This window comes from Equus quagga, chromosome 5 (genome assembly GCF_021613505.1).
Source record: "Equus quagga isolate Etosha38 chromosome 5, UCLA_HA_Equagga_1.0, whole genome shotgun sequence".
Classification (NCBI taxonomy): Eukaryota; Metazoa; Chordata; class Mammalia; order Perissodactyla; family Equidae; genus Equus; species Equus quagga.
The window spans coordinates 12,334,316-12,355,829 of NC_060271.1; the positions used below are offsets into that span (position 1 = coordinate 12,334,316).

Sequence of the window (21,514 nt, forward strand, 5' to 3'; positions counted from 1 at the left end):
AACCAGAGGCACTCATAACTAGAATATACAACTATGTACCGGGGGGCTTTGGGGAGAAGAAGCAAAAAAAAAAAAGAAAATAATAATAGAGGCTTAAAATCAATGATCTAAGTTTCTACCTAAGAAGCTAAAGAAAGATGAGCAAGTTAAACCCAAAGCATAAGAAAGGAAATAATAAAGATTAGGGTAAAATTCAATGAAATAGAGAACAGACAAATGATAGAGAAAATTATCAAAGCCAAAAGTTGATTCTTTAAAAAGATTAATAAAATGGATAAACTCCTAGCAAGACTGATCAAGAATAAATGGAGAAGCACAAATTGTATATATATCAGGAATGAAAGAAAGGATATCACTACAGATCCTACAGACATCAAAGGATAAAAGGGAGAGGATTCTGTAAAGATGGTGGCTATGGTGGCAGCGTAGTTTTTCAGTCTCTTCAGATCCCCAAATAAAAACTCACACAGTGACTGGAGAGTAAAATTTTTAAAAATATGGACAACATTTACAACAAAATTTGGTGACAAGTTAGCTCCACATTCACAAAGTACAAGCAGGTGGAGCAAACCACCAAGAGCCACCAGACCTGCACAGGCTCAGCATCTGTGCTGGAGAAAGAAGGAAATAAAGGGATGGCATCTGGCAGAACAAGAACAGGAGAACCTCAAAAGAGCCGACAGGTATTCACTGGAATCAAGACAAGCCAGCCGAGAATGGTAAACGAAACCAGGAGGGATTTGCCGTCTAAAATAGCAGGTGAGTGTAAGGCGGCCACAGTGAGGACCAAGGGGCTGTGGCAGGTTTGGCTCCTATGAACTGTCAAAGTCAACCCGCCAGGGCTTCCTTCTAGCACCATGTCCCCCATTCAGGAGAAACTGCTGTGAGCAGAATCAACATGTAGTAGGATTTGGACCACAGAGAGGAAGGAAAGGGAAGATGGACACCAATACAGAGGAGGGGAACAGAGCCAGGATATCCCAGAAAGCAAGCAAGAGCAAACAACCGAAGAGGAGGCTCTGTGATGTTCTAAAAGCCCTTCTGAGCCCCACCTCATTCTTTTAGTTCAGGAAAACTAATTACACGGAAATTGAGTGACAGAAAAGTCTCAAAGTCACATCCCACGTAAAGTTATTATAAAAGAACCATAAGAATAAGATCACTACAGCCAATGAAGCACATCAGGGAGATGTGCCACGAAACAGGTCAAAGCTGCAACCTCCTATTTCAAAACAAGCCAAAGACGCTAAGAACGTGACACAGTATGTGAAAGAACATAAACCAGAATTAGAAAAAGTCAGAAAGGAGGTGACAGGACTCAGGAAAGGATTACAAATAAAAGGAAAAAATCATTCTAGAAATGAAGACTAAACTAGAAAGTACCCAAGAGCAAATAGACACAATAGATAATGCCTTAAATGGAAGGTTAAAAAGAGGAAATTTTTAAAAATCAAAAAGAAAGAGATAAAAAGGATTAGAGAGACATTGACAAACACTGAAATAGGCAAAAAATGTATACATAAAAGATATATATATAGAGAGAGATAATATGAATCCTTGAAGAAGAAAACCAAAGGGAACAAAACAAATACTAAAGACTGTTCAAGAAAATTTTCCTGGGGCCAGCCCGGTGGCACAGCGGTTAAGTTCACACCCTTCTGCTTCTCGGCGTCCCAGGGTTCACCAGTTCAGATCCCAGGCGTGGACATGGCACCGCTTGGCAAAAGCCATGCTGTGGTAGGCGTCCCATATACAAAGTAGAGGACGATGGGCAAGGATGTTAGCTCAGGGCCAGTCTTCCTCAGCAAAAAGAGGAGGATTGGCAGCAGTTAGCTCAGGGCTAATCTTCCTCAAAAGAAAAAAGAAAATTTTCCTGAAATAAAGAAAAACTTGAAACTACATTTTCAAACAGAATACTGCAAAGCTGAGACTATGGTCCCAAAACAATCAGCACCAAGACATATTCTAAAAAAATGGCTGAGAAAAAAAAATCCTTTGGGCATCTAAAATTCACACACATACACACAACTAAGAAAGGAAAAATTAGATTATTAGGCTTTTCCAAGAGTAATACTTTGTGTCAGAAGAAAATGAAGTAACATTTGTAAGGGACTCAAGAAAGGAAAGTGTGAACCTAGCAAAACAGACTTCCTAAGTGTAAAGGGCACAAACTGTTATCGACATGCAAGATCTCAGAGAATACTGTTCCCAAGGGCCCTTCTCGGATTAGAAAACCAGCTTTGGACAACCAAAGTGAGTAGAATAATTTAAGGACTGGAGATGAACATTAACAATAAGGTTACTTGTAGAACTAAAACTACTAAGGGCTGAGAAGGAGAGAGTACAGTATATAATACTACACGCCTTGACCCTGTAGGTTTACTACAAACTTTTTTAATGAGGTGGGGAACGGGAAGTGCATTTGCAAAGTACTTTTGTAACGTTTTCAGTAATCATATTGGTGGTAGTATTAATATTGTTATCCTGAGAGTGCTTTGTGTATGCAATAAAAGATATGAGTAATTATGGGATATTCTAATTCTATCATCTCCTGTGTCTTTGAAAACCAGGCTTCTTGGTATGGAAGAAAGGTGCTAGAGAAGAGATTAAACAAAAGCTCTTTAATCTTGAATTTGAATTGTAAGTATCAATATGTACTCGAAGTATTTTATCCCATGTGTGTATATATGTGTGCATAAGTATGTATGTAGGTGTGTGCATATACACTATATATACATATTGTCTCCTAGCTCTGTCCACTGAAAAGGCTTAGCTGCCGTCTTGAAATATAAGTTCTCATTTAAAAAGCCCAAGGATTCTTTGAGAAATGGCTGACTCCAGTCTGAGGCAACAAGTGTACAAGATGACCCAGGAATATTTTGTTATATCAAATAGCAAGGAAAACTATCAAAGATTACTAGGGTCATCTCAAAAGGACTCAGGAGCCAATCTGGTGAGACTCCACTAGCCAAAGTGGGGGCAGTTGGCACTTCAATAATGACAACAATTCCAACTGATTGAAACCCATCAAAAATATATAAATCCATAAGATCATAATGATATTTTTTTAAATGGCCACCTTTTGAGGATGATAGGAATCCAATCCATTATCTTGAAAACTGGTGGAAAAGGAAAGAATCAAGCACTTATTCTGCCTTTCCTATGTGAACTATGCACTCAGAAACCAAGTAGATAAGATGTTTCTCCTTACAAAAATATTTCAACTAATAAATAAAATGAAATTATAGAATTAATGGCACCACTTTGCAATCCTCAATGAATTAAGGGATACAAGTAATAAGCATCGACACCTGAAAAAAATCATGAGCATAGAGACAATTAGATTTATATGCCTTTTATAGTCTTGCCAAAGTGATCAAATCTGAGTCTGATCCAGCCACCAATTTGCAGGAAATACTGCGCACACAGGAACATTTAAAACTGCATCATGAGTACATAAGCAGCAAAATCCAGTGTTGTCAGAAACTCGACAAGTCAAATGGCCCAGGTTCTTCAACAAATAAATTGTAAGGATTAAGAAAGGGATGAAAGGGATTTATAGATTCAGAGACAAAGACATCAGTTATTTAAATAGACAAGACTAAAGTATAGTATCTATGGATGTATATTTGGATGATAAAGCTATAAAAAAGACGTAAAGAAGTAAATACTACAGTCAGGAAACAGTTACTTAGGGCAGAGGAAGGGGACTGTCATCAGGACGGGCACATGCACATGACTTCTGGGTGGGTTCTAGTTCTTGACAGGGCAGTGTTTGCCTTAGAATAATTCATTAAGCCTTACATTTTCTTTTCTTCTTCTCCCCGAAGACCCCCAGTACATAGCTGTGTATTCTAGTTGTAGGTCCTTCTGGTTGTGGCATGTGGGACGCCACCTCAGCATGGCCTGATGAGCGGTGCCATGTCCACACCCAGGATCCAAACCTGCAAAACCCTGGGCCACCGAAGCAGAGCACGTGAACTTAACCACTCGGTCTCAGGGCCGGCCCCCTTACATTTGTTTGGTATGTTTTCTACATTTGTGCTTTATTTTACAATGAATAGAGTATTAAAAAAATAACAAGGGAGTGTTATGACCAACTTTATGCCAATAAATTCAACAACTTAAATGAAATGGACAAATTCTTTGGGAAACACAATTTACCAAAACTAACTCAAAACTTAGAATGTATATTACATATATATATCAAAGAAATTGAATTTGATATCAAAAACCTCCCCATAAAAAAAATCCAGGCCCAGATTATTGCACGGATGAATTCTATCAGTACTGAATAACACTACCAATCTTACACAAATGCTTACCAAAAACGGAAGGAAACACTTCCTAATTTGTTAGGAGGCCAGCCTAACCCTGATATTAAAACTTTCTAAGTTTATCAGAAAATGGGGGAAAATTGAACACCAAATATATTTTATTATATTGAGGAATTATTAATTTGTAGGTACAATAATGGTAATAAAACTCCTTATCTTTTAGCGATACATACTAAAACACTTACAGGTGAGTTGGAATCATATTTAGTTTTGCTTCAAAATAATCTTGGTTAAGGGAAGAGTAACCAAGTAGTTGAGGAAATAAATAAACCAAGGTTGGCCATGAGTTGATAATCACTGAAGCTGGGTGACAGGTACATGGAAATTCATTATACTATTTTCTCTACTTTTGTGTATGCTTGAAATTTTATATAATATAAAACAAAAAATAACTGCAAATGATTAAGAGACATTAAATATATCAAAACTACCAGTTCACAACAATAATTTAAAGAGACAGCAAAACGAAATAAAATCATTCAACACCACATTGCTAAGGACACCAACTTTGAAAGAGATAAATAAAGGAAGAAATTTAAGCATTTCTCTTGCCCTTCTGGTATGAACTTTATTTCAGGGAAACCAAACAGCCCTGGAGGATGTGAAAAAGTTTCTCTGTACAGAATGAGAATAAAAGAAGAGGAAATAATAGCATTAGAAAATCATCATTTTGTATTCCCTAGTGAAATGCTCATTCATAAAATGGTCATTAATGGATGGTAAGACAACTCGGGGAACACTTGATGGGGAACTCTATCATGCAGGATCAGGCTATCACCACCTGAAAATGGAAGGAGCCTGGACCTGAAATGGGCAGGGGAGGAGAGCTGTCTAAGCAGGAACACCTGTGCTCCCGTACAAGTGAAAAATAAATCTTTGTGTTAAATCATTGAAATATGGGGCAATTCACTATAGAAGTTAGCTTACTGTAAAAGTATACCATTTATATACATTAAAACACATAAGCACATAATTTTATATATATATATATGTATTTAAAGATACATACACATCCAAAAACTTACTGAACACAGGGTGTACACCCAGGTCAGCGAGAGGAATGAGAACAGGGGTTGGGATCAAAAGCAGAAAATAAAGCAAGGGGCCTTGTATCAACTGATGATAATTCACCATGCTCTGGGCAGCATGGTTGAACTATTGAGGAACAAAAAAATAATAATTTTTAAAGGAGACAACAAATCTACCCTTTCCAGAGAGAGCCCAGGCTAATTTGCTGGTAATTATCTTCTGCCCTGAGGAGCAGAGAATGGTTCTGGAGAGGAGGCAATGCTGAAGACAGAGCCAGCTGGAACCCTCCACCATGTTAACCGGAGAGTCTCAGGACTGAAGAGTTCCCTAAACTAAGAACTTCTCCCAAATCTGAACAATCCCAGCTCCCCCTGGGAGTGATGATGCAGGGGGCACTTGCCATTCTCCAGACATGGGGCCTGGACCTGGCCACCTCCCCCTTGACACCACCCCTCACTCCAGGCGGAGGAAGGCTGGACCAAGGATGGAGGTTCATTCTGGGCCTGAGTGCATCCTCCTGCCCACCCTGCATCTCTGCCCGTGGTAGGCCAAATAATGGCCCTTCCTCCAAAGATGCTCATGTCCGAATCCCCAGAACCTATGAATATTTTACCTCATACAACAGAAAAGACGGTTAAATTAAGGATCTTCTCATGGAGAGATGATCCTAGATTATCCCAGTGAGCCCAATGTAATCACAAGGACATGTAATCACAATGTAATCCTCATAAGAGGAGACAGGAGAATTTGAGAGAGAAGATGGAAGAGTGGAGGCAGAGGTCAGAGAGAAGATGTTATGCTGCTGGCTTTGAAGATGGAGGAAGGGGCCATGAAGCAAGAAATTCAAGCAGCCTCTAGAAGCTGGAAAAGGCAAAGAAATGGATTCTCCCCTAGAGCGTCCAGAAGGAACGTATGTCTGTCAACCCCCCGAGTTTAATTTAGCCTAGTGAACCTGAATTCAGACTTATGACCTCCAGAACTGTACGGTAATAAATTTGTGTTGTTTTAAGCCATTAGATTTGAGGAAATTTGTTACAACAGCTATAGGAAACTAGTACACTGGCCCTTGCTACTGGGCAGCATAACCTGTTCTCCGAGGAGAGTAAGGGAGAGTAAGGTCTGTGAGAGTGGGGAGTGGGGAATCAGAGAAGACTTCCTGGAAGCCCCTGCAGCCAGCTGACCAAGGTTCACATAGTTTATTTATTACCTATCTGACCTTGAGCAAATGCCTAATACATTGTTAATAATGCAGTTTATAGGGTTGCTGAGAATTAAATAGAAGAATGTTTAAAATTCCTATACTACCTAATTACCCACTTTAAAAAAAAATGTCACCTCTCCTTGTGGGTTTACATTCATTCCTTCATTCATTCCACTGTGTCACTAATACCCAGGATGTGCCTGGCACCATGCACATAGTGAGCTTGTGTCCACTACAAGCCCCAAGCATTTCCCACCTCAGCTGCCACCGAGCTTCCAGTCAGTCCAGTGTTCAACCTCACCGTCCCCACCCTAAATGCAGACCCTTGCTCTTGCCCACTCACATGCTCATGTCTCCTGGATGGACACATCCCAACCAGTGCCACCCCTTACCCTCCCAGGAGCGTTTTCTGCAGCTGCCATGAGCAGTCTCATCTCTGCCCTATCCAGCTGTGCCTATCCAATGGTGCTGTCATCAGCTGATCTTGGAGCTCCCCAACCCCACAGAACCCATCTGGATTTCCTAATCTCAAAGTTCTCCATCCCCACCTCACTTCTAACCCCCAGTTCTGAAATGCTGAGCTCTCTGCCCCATGATGTCTGGGCCTACTGGCCCTTCCCAGAAAAACAGCTGGTCCAGGATGGATTTTCCTTATATCTGTGGTCCAGATTCATGCACCCTTTACCCAATCCAGGTCCAAGGTTCTCTTTCCTCAGAGCCTGGAGCTCTTTCTCTAAACACTGAGCTGCCTCTCTAGGGTACGGTGAGAGCCTGAATATTAAAATAGGAGGAAAATTGCTTTCAGTCCCTTTGGGCTTGTTGGTTGACTGGGTGGTGTGGGGGAACAGTCTGGCCAACTGATGGCACTGTGGGCAGGCAGGCAAGAAATCCGGATCTGTGACCTGCATTGCCATAGAGTTGCAATGGGTGGCACTGGGCAAGCCTCTGCCCTCTCTAGGCCGTCTCTCTAGCCCGTCCGTGCACTGAGGGTGCTGGTCGTCTTCAAGGCTGTACCAGTATTTGAGCCTGGAGGTTCCATCTAGCCACCCTGGCAATGGTGCATAATGGCCACAAGAGGGCAGGCAACCTCTTCAGCTCAAAAGTAGACTAAATGAATAAATAAGCTTCAAAAAGGAAGATAAGACTTCCAAGTGAGAAAGTAGTTTACCAAAGGGCACACTACAAAATGGCAATAGAGTAGGGACCGGAAAAAGGTATTTGAATTCCCAGCCTGAGGGGAAGTCAGGAGCCCAAGACCAGGAGGGGTAGTAAGGAGAGCACTGGTGGGTGGCAGAGGAGGAGAGACTAAGAATATACTTTAGAGATTCCAATCACTTTCAAAGGAGGGGAGGAGGAGAGAGGGTCTTTAGGGGAGAGCCACAGACTGAACGTATTGCCCAAAAAAGACTGGGGTGGGGGCTGCAGAAGACTTGAGGAGTTTCCGGGAAGCAGAGATGATCAACTTGGCTTCCTTCTCTTCCTCAGCATATAATGAAAAGTGGAGAAACTGCAGGAGTTACTCTAGGATTTGAGGAAGACTCCTCCAACTCAGGAGGGCACAGCAAATAGGCAAGGATCACCTGACACCCTTTTCTCTCCTCTTTGCCTGTCAATAATCTAGTTTCAGGGCCCAGGAAAAACAGGGACCAACATATGGGCAGTTCCCTGAAATTCAAAAGGGTAAGCTCCAAGCATTCATTCCCTGACATCAGCCACAGCCCTTGTGTCCGGCCCCTGCCCCCAGGCCTGTCCCCTCCCTGAGCCCCAGGTTGGCAGCTTCCCTGAATTCCTTCTTTGGTGTAATTCACTAGGGCCCTGGGACCCAGAACCAGCACCAGTCCCTTGCTCCCTCCTCAGGTCCCAGGGGTCTAGGGCTTGTTTTGAGGGAGGAAGGAAAGCAGCATTTCCCTCATCTCTCCCCCCTCCCAGGATATGGGTCCTAGGACCAAAGAGCCTCTGTGTTTCCCTGCCCCACCCCTCCATTGTATCCCAGACAAGGGGACTGCTTGTGTCCCGGCCTCCAGCAGGCATCCTGTGACCAAATGGTGGAAGGTCTGGGGCAGGGTGGGGGAAGGGAAACACAAGACGAGAGAAGACACCTCCCCTCTTTGGAGACTGACACACCTTCAGAGCTCTGAGAGAGACCTCCAGCTTCTCCGTCCTCCCTCCAGCTCCCGTCAGCAGTGGGCAGAGAAGGCTGGGGGACTCATCTGCATATAAAAGGCCTGAGGCCTGAAATGGAAAGCGAGAAGGTGTGGAGACACAAAGGCTGAAGCTCCTGGCAGACAGCTTTGGAGCCAGAAGACAAGAATGGGGACAACCCAGGAACAGGGTAAGATGGCCAAACTGACTTTTGAGAGCCATGAGTGGAGGCCCCTGCCAGTTTCCCTCCCTACAAGCACAGATATAGGAGTGCTGGTACCAGACAGGGAGGTGGCCATACAGGAAGTAAGACCCCCTAGGATAAAATGAGAACACTGTTTAAAAAGTGAGAACGCTTCTGACAAACATCTGAGAGTAAAACTTTCCTGCCAGGAGGGGTGACATGTTTCCACTCACAAGAAGTAATGGTATGGAGAATAAACAGTACAGTCTCACTTAGCAGCAGGGGCTCAGACACCGCTATACTGAAGTGTCACCACTAATGGACTGGTACAGGGGAAGGCTAACCCATCCTGGCAGGAAATGACATCACTCCCCAACAGGAAGGGACGGCTCTACCGACCCCAAAGGCTTCTGGGAGGGCCAAGCCATGGAGGGCTAGCCCTGAACGTCCATGTCCCTGCACAATCCTCCATTTTGGCCAAGAGGAGGGCCAAGGGTCCTAGATGTTGAGTGAGGTAATTACACCCCCATCTCTTCATCAACGGTCTCCGAGGGGTCCGAAATCCCTCAAATCCTTACCTAGTTGCAGGAGGAAGAGGAAGAGATACCATCACACCAGGAGTGGCAGGTCAAGCCTCTAGAGTCAATGTATCTATGGAAATAGCTTTAGGGACCCAATAATTGAGGGATAAAGGTAGAGCTTCCCCAGGGACCAGAGGGATGGTGAGGGCAGGTTTCCATGGTAACCTCTTCCCAGTCCCAGATTGAGGGACAACAAATTTTGAGAGAGACCAGAACCTAGAGATGAAAGAGCCATAGGAATACAAAAGGGTGGAAAAGTTGTTACAGGAAGGTCACATCATCCTGGCACTGCCCCCAGTACCAGTGGGCCTCAAAGCCCAGCTTGGCACTCTCATCCTCTGGTGGCTCAGGAGGTGCACTGTGGAGCCCCTCCCCTGGGGGCTTCCACACAGCCCTCAAGTTCCCTAACCTTGTGGCTGTCAGGTCCACCTCAGTCCTAGCCCTCTCCCCACTAGGTATAACCTTTGCCCGGTCCATCTCAGGACGGGGAGCCCCAGGGGGGCCCTGTTCATCCAGCTCACTGGGGGCCACTGTGTCCAGGAAGCTGCCGATGGAGACACTGTCCAGCCGGTCAGTGGAGCTGGTGTCTGGCAGGCTGTCCCAGCTGCCTCGCCTTGAACGGCCTGGGCTCCCGCCTGTCAGGCTATATTGGCTGCTGGTGAGGCTGCTGCAGTGGCTGGTCAACGTGCCCCGCTCCTCCAACAGCCAGCGCACCGCCTCGATGCCCTCGTTCAAGGTCACCAGCTGCTGCAGGATCTTCACATCGATGGCTCGCAGGTAAGCCTGGGGGAGTGGGAGAAGGAATCAGTCCCCAGTTCTGGGCCATGGGTTTCCCCAACGTTTCCCGAGGCCTCTATCTTGTGGTCCAACCAACTACGCTTCACTTTCAAGAAGCATGGAAAAAGAATGGTTTGGCATGTGGGCTTCAGCGGCAGAGAGATTGCTGTTTAAAATCTCAGCTCTACTACTGATTAGATAGAACTGTGGGCAACTTTATCTTCTTTGAGCCTCAGTTTCCTTGTTTGTAAAACAGGGCGAAATCACTTACCTCACAGGCTGTGAGAATTCTGAGATGCTGTCTATTAAGTAGTTAGCACAAAGCCTGGCACAGAGTAAGGTCTCAGTAAACATGAAGTACTGCGTTAAAATCCGATCCTACTGTGTTTTGAACTTCATAGATAGGGTATTAACTATTGAACCCGTCCACATTCACCAGCAAGACGTAGACATGGTTAGCCAAATAGGCATATGGGGGCCAGGTGTTAACTTGAAGTGGACTGGGCCAAAAGGAGGCAGGGGCTGGGGGACAGAGTTAACCCGGTCCCCCAGTCCCTTCAGGGTGTTGGTGGCAGCTGTTGAGAGAGGGAAGGGCTGGCTGGAGCTTGGAAGGGTCAGAATCCCCCTGACTGGGGCTCCAGGGCTTCCCTCCACCACACAGCAGCCACCCTGTCTGTACTGGGAGTAAGTCTAACTTACTGGGTAACCTCTAGGGTCTCTTCCAGCTCAGATGCACTGAGTTATCTTCCCCCAGCACAAGTCTGAACCTGTCTGTCCCTCCCCGGGCTCAAGAGCCTCCATGGGCTTTGCCCTGCTCTTAGAGAACAAAATCTAAACACTTTAGCCGCTGGCATTCCAAGCCTGTCCTAATACATCTCTTGTGTCCATCTCTCCAGCTTCACCTCCAGCACACTTCCCTGCGAATCCCAGGGCCTGCCACATACGACTTTTTAAATTTCGTTTTGTTTTATTTTTAATCAAAGTAATAGATGCACATAAAGAAGCAAACAGTTCTGCAAGATTTTATATGAAAAGTAACAAATCGCCCCATGCTAGTCCTACATCCCACCTTCCAGAGACAACTACCATTAATTTTTTAGCTGTTTATTTTGCTATTTACCTTCTGATCTCCAAATAATGTGCCACTTACTGATTTTTAAGTTTTAGGTGTTTTCTATTGACTTCCCACACGATAGAAAGTTAAGGATTTAATTCTTTCATCCTAACCCTCTGCCATACCCTTCCTGTCTCCTCACATTCCCAATACAGGCAATAAAATTATTTATTCAGGGCCGGCCCGGTGGCACAGTGGTTAAGTTTGCACGTTCTGCTTTGGTGGCCCGGGGTTCGCCGGTTCGGATCCCAGGTGCAGACATGGCACAGCTTGGCACGCCATGCTGTGGTAGGCGTCCCATGTATAAAGGAGAGGAAGATGGGCATGGATGTTAGCTCAGGGCCAGTCTTCCTCTGTGAAAAGAGTAGGATTGGCAGCAGTTAGCTCAGGACTAATCTTCCTCAAAAACAAAACAAAAAAAACAAAAAAAAATAATTATTCGGTGTTTACCTTTTTAGAATTTGGAAATACTATTCACAGCTCAGTCAGGTGGTTTACTATGGTTACCTACAACTTTACGTTTTCCTTAGGATAATAATATTTTGCTTAGTTTGCTATATAGTTATCAGGAAGTCATCCCCAAACTCTCTCCTAATTGTCTGAATTTCCTTCTCCAGGCTTTTAAACACACCTTACCTCCCATCTATTCCATCTTCTGAGAGACAGCTCTTCAGGAGCCTTCTGATCCGCTCCCATCTGTCTCTGTTGCACAGCCATCCTCCAGGGAGCCCCCCCCTCCCCGCCATCATCTTGGGGATTCCCTTTACCTTTCCCAAGTTGGATCCCGCTTCCTGGATCCCATGCCTTCTTCTTTCCTGATTTACTCCTTCATGTGTGCACGTGTGGTGCTTCTCCTCCAGCAGCCCCTGGGGAAGTCTGCACAGGAGGTACATTTGTTGAAGCTTCACATCATATTTTAAAATGTTGTTATTCTCTCCTCACACTGCTCATGGTTTGGCTGGGTATAGAATTCTAGGGTGAAAATAATTTTTCCTCAGGATTTAAGGCATTGTTCCATTGTCTTCTAGTTTTTAGTGTTACACTTAAAAAAAGTTTGATGCTTTTTTTTTTTTTTTTTTGCTGAGGAAGATTCATCCTAAGCTAACATCCACTGTCAATCTTCCTCTTTTTTTGTTTGTATGTGAGCTGCCACCACAGCATGGCCACTGACAGACAAATGGTGTAGGTCTGTGCTGAGGAACTGAACCCAGGTCACTGAAGCAGAGTATGCCGAACTTAACCACTAGGTTTCTGGGGCTAGCCCTGATGCCATTCTGATTCCTGATCCTTTGTATGTGAGCATCGTTTCACTATTTCTGGAAGTTTTTAGGATCTTCTCTTTGTTCTCGGTGTTCTAAATTATCACAGTAATTTGCCATGGTGTGGGTCTATTTTCATCCACTGAATTGGCCACTTCTTGGGCCTTTTTAATCTGGAAACGTATGTCCTTTTGTTCTGAGAGATTTTCTTTCTTTTTTTTGAGGGAGATTAGCCCTGAGCTAACATCTGCCGCCAATCTTCCTCTTTTTGCTGAAGAAGACTGGCCCTGAGCTAACATCTGTGCCCATCTTCCTTTACTTTATATGTCGGACGCCTGCCACAGCATGGCTTGACAACCAGTGCGTAAGTCTGCACCCGGGATCTGAACCAGTGAAACCCGGGCCACTGAAGCAGAACGTGGGAACTTAACCACTGTGCCATTGGGCCGGCCCCATGAGAGATTTTCTTTAATTATTTCTTTAATGATTATTTCTCCTCCAATATTATTCTGTTCTTTCTGGAAATCCTATTATTTGGTTAGAGGGCATCCTGGTGTGGTCCTCTATTTTTTTTTTCTCTCCCATCTCTTTCTGCATTTGTCCTAGTTTCTGAAATATATTAATATTATCAACACTTCCATTGAGTTTTTCTTTTTTTCCTATATTTTTATTTCCAAGAGTTTTCTGAATATTTTCCTTTTTACAGCTTCCTGGTTTTTTTCATGGTTGCAATATTATCTCTCACCTCTTTAAGGATACAATTAATGATTTTTATAAGTTCTCATCTCCCTGTATTATCTCCATTTCATTCACATTGCTTCTCTCTGTCTCTTTAGGTCTAGACAGAAGCTCTCATCAGATGTCTTACGGTCTTTAGCTGCTGCCACCCTTGAGTGTAGTCTCCACAGAGCTGACTTGGAACTCTGTGCACATGAAAGGCTTGCCAACTCTGAGCCTCACTGAGGGTTACCTGGCTGAGCTGTTTGATTGGGTAAGGCCTGAAGCCAGCATCTTTTGTGGGTTTTTTTCTCTTGGGTTTAATGAGGTGAATATGATGAACGCCTCTACAGAGTATCATGGAAGCAAAGCTGCCAAGATCCTCAGAGCCAAGTGGGAGGAAAGGCTGAGAAGGGTATCTCACAACCTTTAGTACATTTTTATTTAATCCCTCTTGCCCTCAATTTTGCTTGGTGTCTCCCAATCTGAAGACCTTTGGTTCTACTCTTTTCAAATATGTGTCTCTTGATAAACGTCCATTGAGTTATGCAGGAAATAATTGCTTTACTCACATCCACAATGATAAACCAGAATAAGACCAAGTATTTGTGCCTTGAGAAAAATACAGACTCTGGAATTAAACAGACCTGGATTCAAATTCCAGTTTTGCCATTAACGAGCCATGTGAAATTGGATTCTTTTCCCCCTTTAAACCTTCACTTCTTCATTGTAAAATGAAGATACTATCTAATTTAAAGGTTTAAGAAATGGAAGGAACATATTAACAAGCACAGCATACCGCCTGACAAGCGGTATTTGGCTTCACATATGACGATGGTTAATGTAAGCTTACAGTTTCAATAAGGAGATGTGGACAGAAATAAGTGAAATACCACAGACTGTACAGACTGCTGATGACACAGTAAGAGATTATCTTCAATTATTTCATACTGGGGACAAACATATTGACAGTGAAACCAACAGTCCTAGTCAGACCAAACTAAATGTATTAAACAAAACTTATACTAAAAATGCTTCTCCTGCGATGTTCTCCCCTTCCTCCCTTCCTTCTGTTCTATCCTTTCCAAAACAGATCTCCAGTGTCTGCCAGGATAAAGGAGTGGCTGGCACGTGGTTGCCCAGTTAGGGAGAGGATCTCAGAGAACGATTCTTAAACATTCACCGACCCTTCCGTTTTCGGCTCTACCTGTGCCCCCATTCCAGAAATACCTGGTGCTTCCCACTCCTGAGACCTTTGAGGGTTTCTGTAGTGCAAAATGGGTTGCTTTTCAGCTTTCCTCACTGTTGGCTAGGAATTCAGCTTTTCTCAGTTCTGCTAAATTAGTTACCACTCTTCCTTCTGCTTTTCAGCTTCCAACATTTTATTCCTATCATCTCTCTTGTTCTTGTTGTCATAGTCGCGTCATGGCTTTTAAAAATAATCCTTCTACTGGCTTTTTAGTGGAGTTTCAGGAGGGAATGAAAGTAAACGCATGTGTTCAATCTGCCATCTTGAACTGGAATTCCCACTGAGTTTATTCTTCAAGGCCCAACTCAAATGTTACCTCCTCTAGGAAGTCTTCCCTGCCTTTCCTCAAGACAGAATTAATCCATTCAGTCATGGAACGATATTTTTTGTTTCTTATAGGCATAGCATTATGTTAGATAAAGGACGAAAAGACACCATTTCTTGCCCTCAGAGTTCACAGTGTAGTGGGTAAGATAAGACAGTGATGCAAGCACTTAAAATTTAGCGTAGCAAACAGGGGAAACAACTGCAACACAAAGGGCTGTGGATGCCCAGGGGGGCCAAAACCCAGCCAGGGCAGTAAAGGAAATGCTTCCTGGAATAAGCGACATGAGCTGAGACTCGAGGGTTAAGTAGGCTTTAGCCAGACAAAGCGGTGGAGAGAGGCATTCCAACCAGAGGAAACAGCATGTGTCTCCTCCAATTCCAACAGGCCTTTCCAGAGCCCAAATCTGACCATGTCACTCTATAATGAAGACTCCTCCAGGAAGCCTTCCCTGGGTTCCAGCAGCACTTATCTTCCTGTACTAGAGTTAGTGGTCTGTCTCCCTCCTTCCCGAACCCAGACTGTGAGCTCGCCAAGAGCATGTCCTACCCAGCTCATTTATGGTGCTGAGCCTAGGACTAAGTAGGTCAGATTCAGTTCTGGGGTTCTCTTCCCTTGACTATCCTTGGCCCCTCTGTAGGTCCCAGGGTTCAGGGGTTGGGTTTTACCATGTTGATGGGAACAAATCTGAGGACGAGATTCTATAGTCCTGTGACAGTGGGATTCCCTGACTGTGACAGCATCACTTCCCAGAATAGAAGAAAGCAGCAAGGCTTTCTTGCCAGAAAAAGAAACACTCATTTCACACCATCCCTTTGGAAACAGAAAGGGGATAAACAGCTCAGGAAAGAAGCAGCCTCCGAGGCCACTCCAACCCAATTCTCTTCCGAGGGGGATTCAGGTTCCCCGCTCCTCCCCTTAACAAATCCACATCAGAGTCTGCCCAGCCCTGAGGCCGCAAGTATGGCTCCAGCGTCACTCAATCCAAATCAGGCCCTGAGATGCTCCCAGCCCTACCTCCCTGGTGGTGGACTGAGAGCCTCAGACTATGGTTACTAGGAAGGCTCTTAAAGGTCATCCGACCCCACAACCCCCCAACCCCCATCCTCCAAGAGGCAGAAAAACTGAGGCCAAGAGAGAGTCAGGGCTCTGCTCAAGATCATAAAATGATCTAGGAGTAAAGCCAGGATTTGAACCCAGGCCTTCTCCCTCCTTGCCTAAAGCTTTTTCTCAAACTGCTCCATGGGGGCCAGTTGTCCTAGCAACAGTTTTCGGGTGGGAGGATTAAGTAGGGGAGGTTGCCATTGTTTCCCCTTGGCACAAATTTCAGAGTCTAGCTGGTTCACTCAACCTTTGAGTGGGGGCAGGAAGCAGAAGGGAAGAGGCCTAGAGGCAGGGATGACCTTGGCCTCAAGGGCAGGCTGCCCCTCCCTGCAGGAGAGCTGGGAGAGGGACAGTTGAAGGTCAGGATTTAGACGGCCTGGACCAGTTCTGCCACAAGTGGCTCCAAGGGAAACCTCCTGCCCCCCCCCCCCCGGTCCTCCCGGGGTGCAACGCAGAGGGCAGGGCAGAGTGCATAAAGAGATCAATGACATCCTGGCCCAAGGAGGGAGAAAGGAACGGGGGAGGAATCCGTGGGGCACAGAAGAAGCCTTTCCCGTTCTGGCCCCCAGAAGGCTCCCTCCCTCATGCCCTTCTTGGGCAGTCAAGGCCCCAGGCCAGGCTGGGTCAAGAATGCAGAAAGATCTAATCAGGGCCTCAGGCCAGGCTGGGTCAAGAATGCAGAAAGATCTAATCAGAAGTGAAATGTACCAGTTGAAAGTTTACAAACAGGTGATCTCCACCAAGGCAGGAAAGAGAGAGAGCCCAGGCACGCTCCTGCACCGGCTGCCTGTGGCAGCTCAGGCAAGCCCCTCGACACCTGCCAGTGTGTTCCATCTGTGAGATGGGGAAAATGAGGACTGCTTTTCTCACTTCAATGCCATAAAATGTGTTTCAAGTGTCTGGCACAAAGCAGGTCTCAATGGGAAAAATGTAAAGTGTAGGCAGATCATCTGGGTGCAAAGCCTGGCTCTGCTCTTTACTCTTTATATGACCTGGGGCAGTTACTTAACCACTCTGTGCCTCAATTTCTTCATTACTTACCTAACAGGTTGCTGTGGGGATTAAGAGAATATCTTGTCAAGTGCTCAGCAGGGTGCCTCGCACATGCCCTTGGTAAAAATTAGTTTCCAAAGCAAGACACTCTAGGTAGGCTCTTTCTAGGCCTTGAACTAAAAGTACAGTGAGCCAAAGCCAGGCCCCTCCCTTGGTGGACACAGTCACAGCCCTGCTCTGGAGAATCTGGCACTTACCTCCAACCTTCAAGGCCAAGTGCACACATGGCATTCAAATCCCTCCCCCAGGGAGCCTTCCCTGATTGCTCTGCCCACAAGGCTGTCCCCAGCCTTTCAAGTTGTCAGGAACCCCCATGACCTGCCCCCCTGCTGCCTCACAGCTCAGCCTGGCACAGCTGGGCACACAGTGGGGCTCCAGGAAGGAAGACCTATTGGCTGACACTCACTGTGAGCTCCTGGTTCTGGGCCAGAAAGTGGCTGGCAATTCCTCAGTTCCCTAGAGCTGGCTGCAAAGTGGAGGCAGATGGAAATCACCCCCTTCACCGGAACCGGGGCCCTAGGGAGCCCCAACTGCCCTCTCAGCTCTGAATCTAGACCAGCAGCAACAGGGCAGGGGGAAGATGCCTGTTTCCTTCTCTCCTCCCCAAGGAGGTACAGATGAGATCCAAATATCTAGATTACCTGGGGCGGGGGCGGGGGTGGGGGCGGGGGGGGGGGGTTGGCCAGAAGGAAACTGAGTCAGTGACGGAACCAACACCGATGGTGCTGCTACTCCGTTTGCTAAGGTTCCAGAAACTTTCAAATACCTTAAGTGGGTGTGAGGGGATGTTGGGGGAAAAGGACGTTTTTAGTGGCCCTAGTCCAGGCAGTTTTCACCCAAATCTCTTCTGCGCTGAATCTTGTGTGAACACCGGGGCCTCAGAGGAACAAACCCTGGGCCCAATTTGCAGGACAAAAAACCCGTTGCCCTATAATGGTGGCTGGAGGATAGGTGCTGCGGTAGCGAGGGGTAGGATGCAGATTTGTGCTGCCCTAGGTTCTCAGCGCTTCCCAGTCCTCACCTCTCCCCTCCCAATTATTTGGCAGGAAAAACTTTCAAAAACCTGTGCCTCCCACCCCAAGCCCTCAGGACCCATCAACACCCTACTCATCCTTGGGGACAGGGTGCAATTAAGGGACCCCAGGTTTTAAGGATTGATGTGGGAGAGATCCTGAAGAGTTAGGCGGGGAATTTTAACTCCCTCCTCTCCAGCCCAACTCTGGGGGCATGAGTCTGCCCCGTCTGGCCCTACGCGGAGGGGGCTCCGCCCCCCTGGCAGGTGGAGCTCACACTCACCAGCTCCATCCTCAGCGCCATGATCTTGTCCCCCAGGCCATGGCCCGTGCTGGGCGCCCCTGGGAGCATCAGGGCGCCAGAGGTTCCCGGCTCCCACTCGCCTCGCTGCAGCCCGCGGAGCAGCCCTTCAGGCGTCTTCCTGCCCACCTTGCCCTCCACGTCTCGCAGGTCAGGCGTCTGGGACTCCGCAGTCCCCTCCATGCGGGCCTAAGCCTGAACAAGGCTGAGCGACCGGGCGCCGGGATCCCGCTCCCCCAGGTCCTCCTTTCTCCGCTGCTAGTGCGGAGCGGAACCGGCGGCTCCTAGCCCGCGCCGTGCGGGGGCGGGAGGAGGGCGTCGTAATGCTCAGAAAAGCCGCGCAACCGTGTGTGTGTGCGTGTGCGTGTGCGTGTACGTGTGTGTATTCGAGTGCTGCGCACACTACTTCTTGTCGTGGAATGCGTCGGGCTAGGCGATGCTGCATTTGTACCTGAGGGAGCCCTCGGAGAGCTCAACGCCTTCTCCCCACCCTGGCACTGAATCCAGCCAGGCACACAGCAGGCGCCCAAGAAGTGTTTGCTGAATGAAGGCTAAGCATCTTCCGTCAGTTAGAAATGTGGGAATTTAAGGAACAGTAGTAACAGAGCTGCAGAGGGTTGTGGAAGGGTTCCTGGAGTAGATGAGCTGGGTCCAAAACAGTGATTAGAATTTAGCTGGTCACTGACACACGCACATTCACCCCAGTGTGGCCACTGAATTTAGACTAAAGAAGTGGAAAGTAAAGTTCTGGCCAATGAAGAGCAACCAGTATTGAAGCTGAAGAGGTCCACAAGGCAGGTCATACATGATCCTTGACTGTGCATGAGTCTTATCTGCGCATCCTGTAACAATGCAGATTACGGTTCTGCAAATCTGGGGTGGGGCCTGGGATTCTGCGTGTCTAACAAGCTTTCAGGTGATGGCCATGCTGCTGGTCCAGGGACCACACTTGGAGTAACAAGGTAAAGGAATAGGATTCTAAGGTGCTTGGGTTTTATTCCAGAGGCAATGAGGAGCCATGAAAAACTTTTCACGGTTTGGCTTGATTTTGGATTTTAATCCAAGTAATTCCAGCCTATGGTTACAGAAGGATTTTCAATGAAAAGATGCCCTATCCTTTCCCACTTCTAGTCCCACTCCCCAGAGGCAACCACTTTTAGGAATGTTTTTTCTAATGTTTATACCTATAACACTACATGGGTTTATACTGTACCACTATTTCTTAATTTTAAAAATTGTCTACTGACTTCCTATTATGGTAAATATGACTTATCTCACTTACGCTTGGTATTTCCCTTCTTCCGTTGGTCCTATCTATTTCTATCATTATTTTTAGTTCATTTAATGGTTACCTTTGTAATTTTAAGTAATATATTTCTCCTTAATATCTCTTGATTCATGAAAGGGTTTTAAATCAGAGATTGACAAAACAGATTCCTTTTTTGAAAAATTACTCTGGATGTTGCAAGAAGAAAGGATTGGAGGAGTAAACATTTGGAGTGAGGGACAACAGCTGGAAGGCAAAGGCAGGAAACTGAAAAGGGCTGGACCAGGGGCGGGTTGTGAGGTTGGAGAGGAAAGAGACCAGAATGAAGGACTCTTTAGGGGGCAAGATGGACAGGACTTGGTAACTGGTTACACTCATTTATTTATCATGGCATTCAATAAATATTTGTTCAAAAGATGACCGACTTCAATAAATATTATGGAGAGCCTACTATGTGCTAGCCATTGTGTGTGGTGCAGAGAATACAGTGATAAGCAAACAGACGTGGACTGGTTGCTGGACAGAGAAGAGGAATCAAGGGTGATTCACAGCTGTTTGGCCTAAGGCCATTCACCAAGGAAGAGAGCCCAAGAAGAGGTCTGGGAGTGGGAAAGGATGATTCCAGCAGGAGCGGGTGGAGTTGGAGGGCTCCGTGAAGACGTCCAGCAGGCAGTAGGACACAGGTCAGCCTGGAGCTGGGGAGAAAGGTTAGGACTGCAGCTATGAGTCTAGGAATCCAGATGATAACAGAGGTCAGGAAAGGGATGAGATCTTCCTGGAGAGTGAGTTTGAGGAGGGAGGAGGCTCAGGAAGGGACATCTTTTTCAAATGCTAACAAAATACCTTGTGTTTTCTTCTGAAAAATCACCTATTGCTTCAACTTCTAAGGCAAGTACTGTTAATATTTTGGGGGATACCATCCCACCATTTAGGAAGTAGATGGACTATGGAGAGCTCAAAAAAATCTAAGGGGTCTTCTGGCTTCCTCCGTTTCCCTTTAATACATTCTCCACAAAATGGTAAAGGTTTTTAAAAATCGGATTATATTGCTCCCCTGCTTAAATCTGTTCCATGGCTACCTACTCGCTTCAAATAAGTGTCACCATCATCTAGAAACTTGTTAGAAATGCAGCATTCTGCTCTGCCCCAGATTACAGAATCAACACTTCTAAGAATAGGGCCCAGTAGTTTGTTTCCACAAGCCCTCCAAGAGATTCTGATGCAAGCTGAAGTTCCAGACCACTGTGTTAAGCTAAGTGCTTTGTATGTATTATCTCAGGTGACTTTCACAACAACCCTCTAAGTGTTATTGTCAGGATAACGCAGGGGTTAGGAGTGGAATCCGGAGCCGCTTGGCTTTCACCAAGCTCTCCCAGCATGGTGACATTGGGCCTCATTAATAATAGTACCTACCTCATGGGATTGCTGTGGAATTAAATGAGTTAATATAAGCAAAGTGCTTAGAACAGTGACTGGCAAGGAGTCAGCATCATATAAGCGCACCCCCATTTCACAGGAAGGGAACCTAGGCTGAGACGTGAAGTGACTTGCCCAAGGTCTAGGTGACTGGTAGAATCAGGTTTTTAACTCCCCTCGGGCGCCTAAGGCCGTGCCTGCCCCAGACCTGGGTGCAGCCTTGCCCAGGCAAGGGGCGGGGGGCGCTGTGTCCAAGGCCTGTCGCCCGTGTGACCCGGGCGTGCCCGGGGAGGAGGGGGTGGCAGTGCCAGGCTCCAGGACTCCGACTCAATCGCCTCGCCGACGGCGGCGCTGGGGGCTGGAGGCCGCTCTCCCGCCGCAGCGCCCCGCCCGCGAAGCCGCCCGAAGCGCCGCCCGCCGCCCTCTCACCCCGCGGCGGCGGCGG

The 21,514-nt window shown here is 46.3% G+C and overlaps 1 protein-coding gene across 2 annotated transcripts; it reads right to left on the reverse strand.

Moving 5' to 3' along the window:
- Positions 1-7,755: 7,755 nt before the first annotated feature.
- Positions 7,756-18,689, reverse strand: LURAP1 (leucine rich adaptor protein 1). 2 transcript variants are annotated; one of them, XM_046663434.1, is made up of 2 exons: positions 18,369-18,689; positions 7,756-10,257 (listed from the first exon to the last, which is right to left on the reverse strand). In XM_046663434.1, exons 1-2 carry the CDS (start codon positions 18,567-18,569, stop codon positions 9,736-9,738), a joined length of 723 nt encoding a protein of 240 aa, XP_046519390.1. In that variant the 5' UTR covers positions 18,570-18,689; the 3' UTR covers positions 7,756-9,735. The 2 variants fall into 2 exon arrangements, with proteins under 2 accessions (XP_046519390.1, XP_046519391.1); XM_046663435.1 differs by lacking the exon at positions 18,369-18,689 and adding an exon at positions 12,133-12,273.
- Between the last annotated feature and the right edge of the window lie 2,825 nt (positions 18,690-21,514).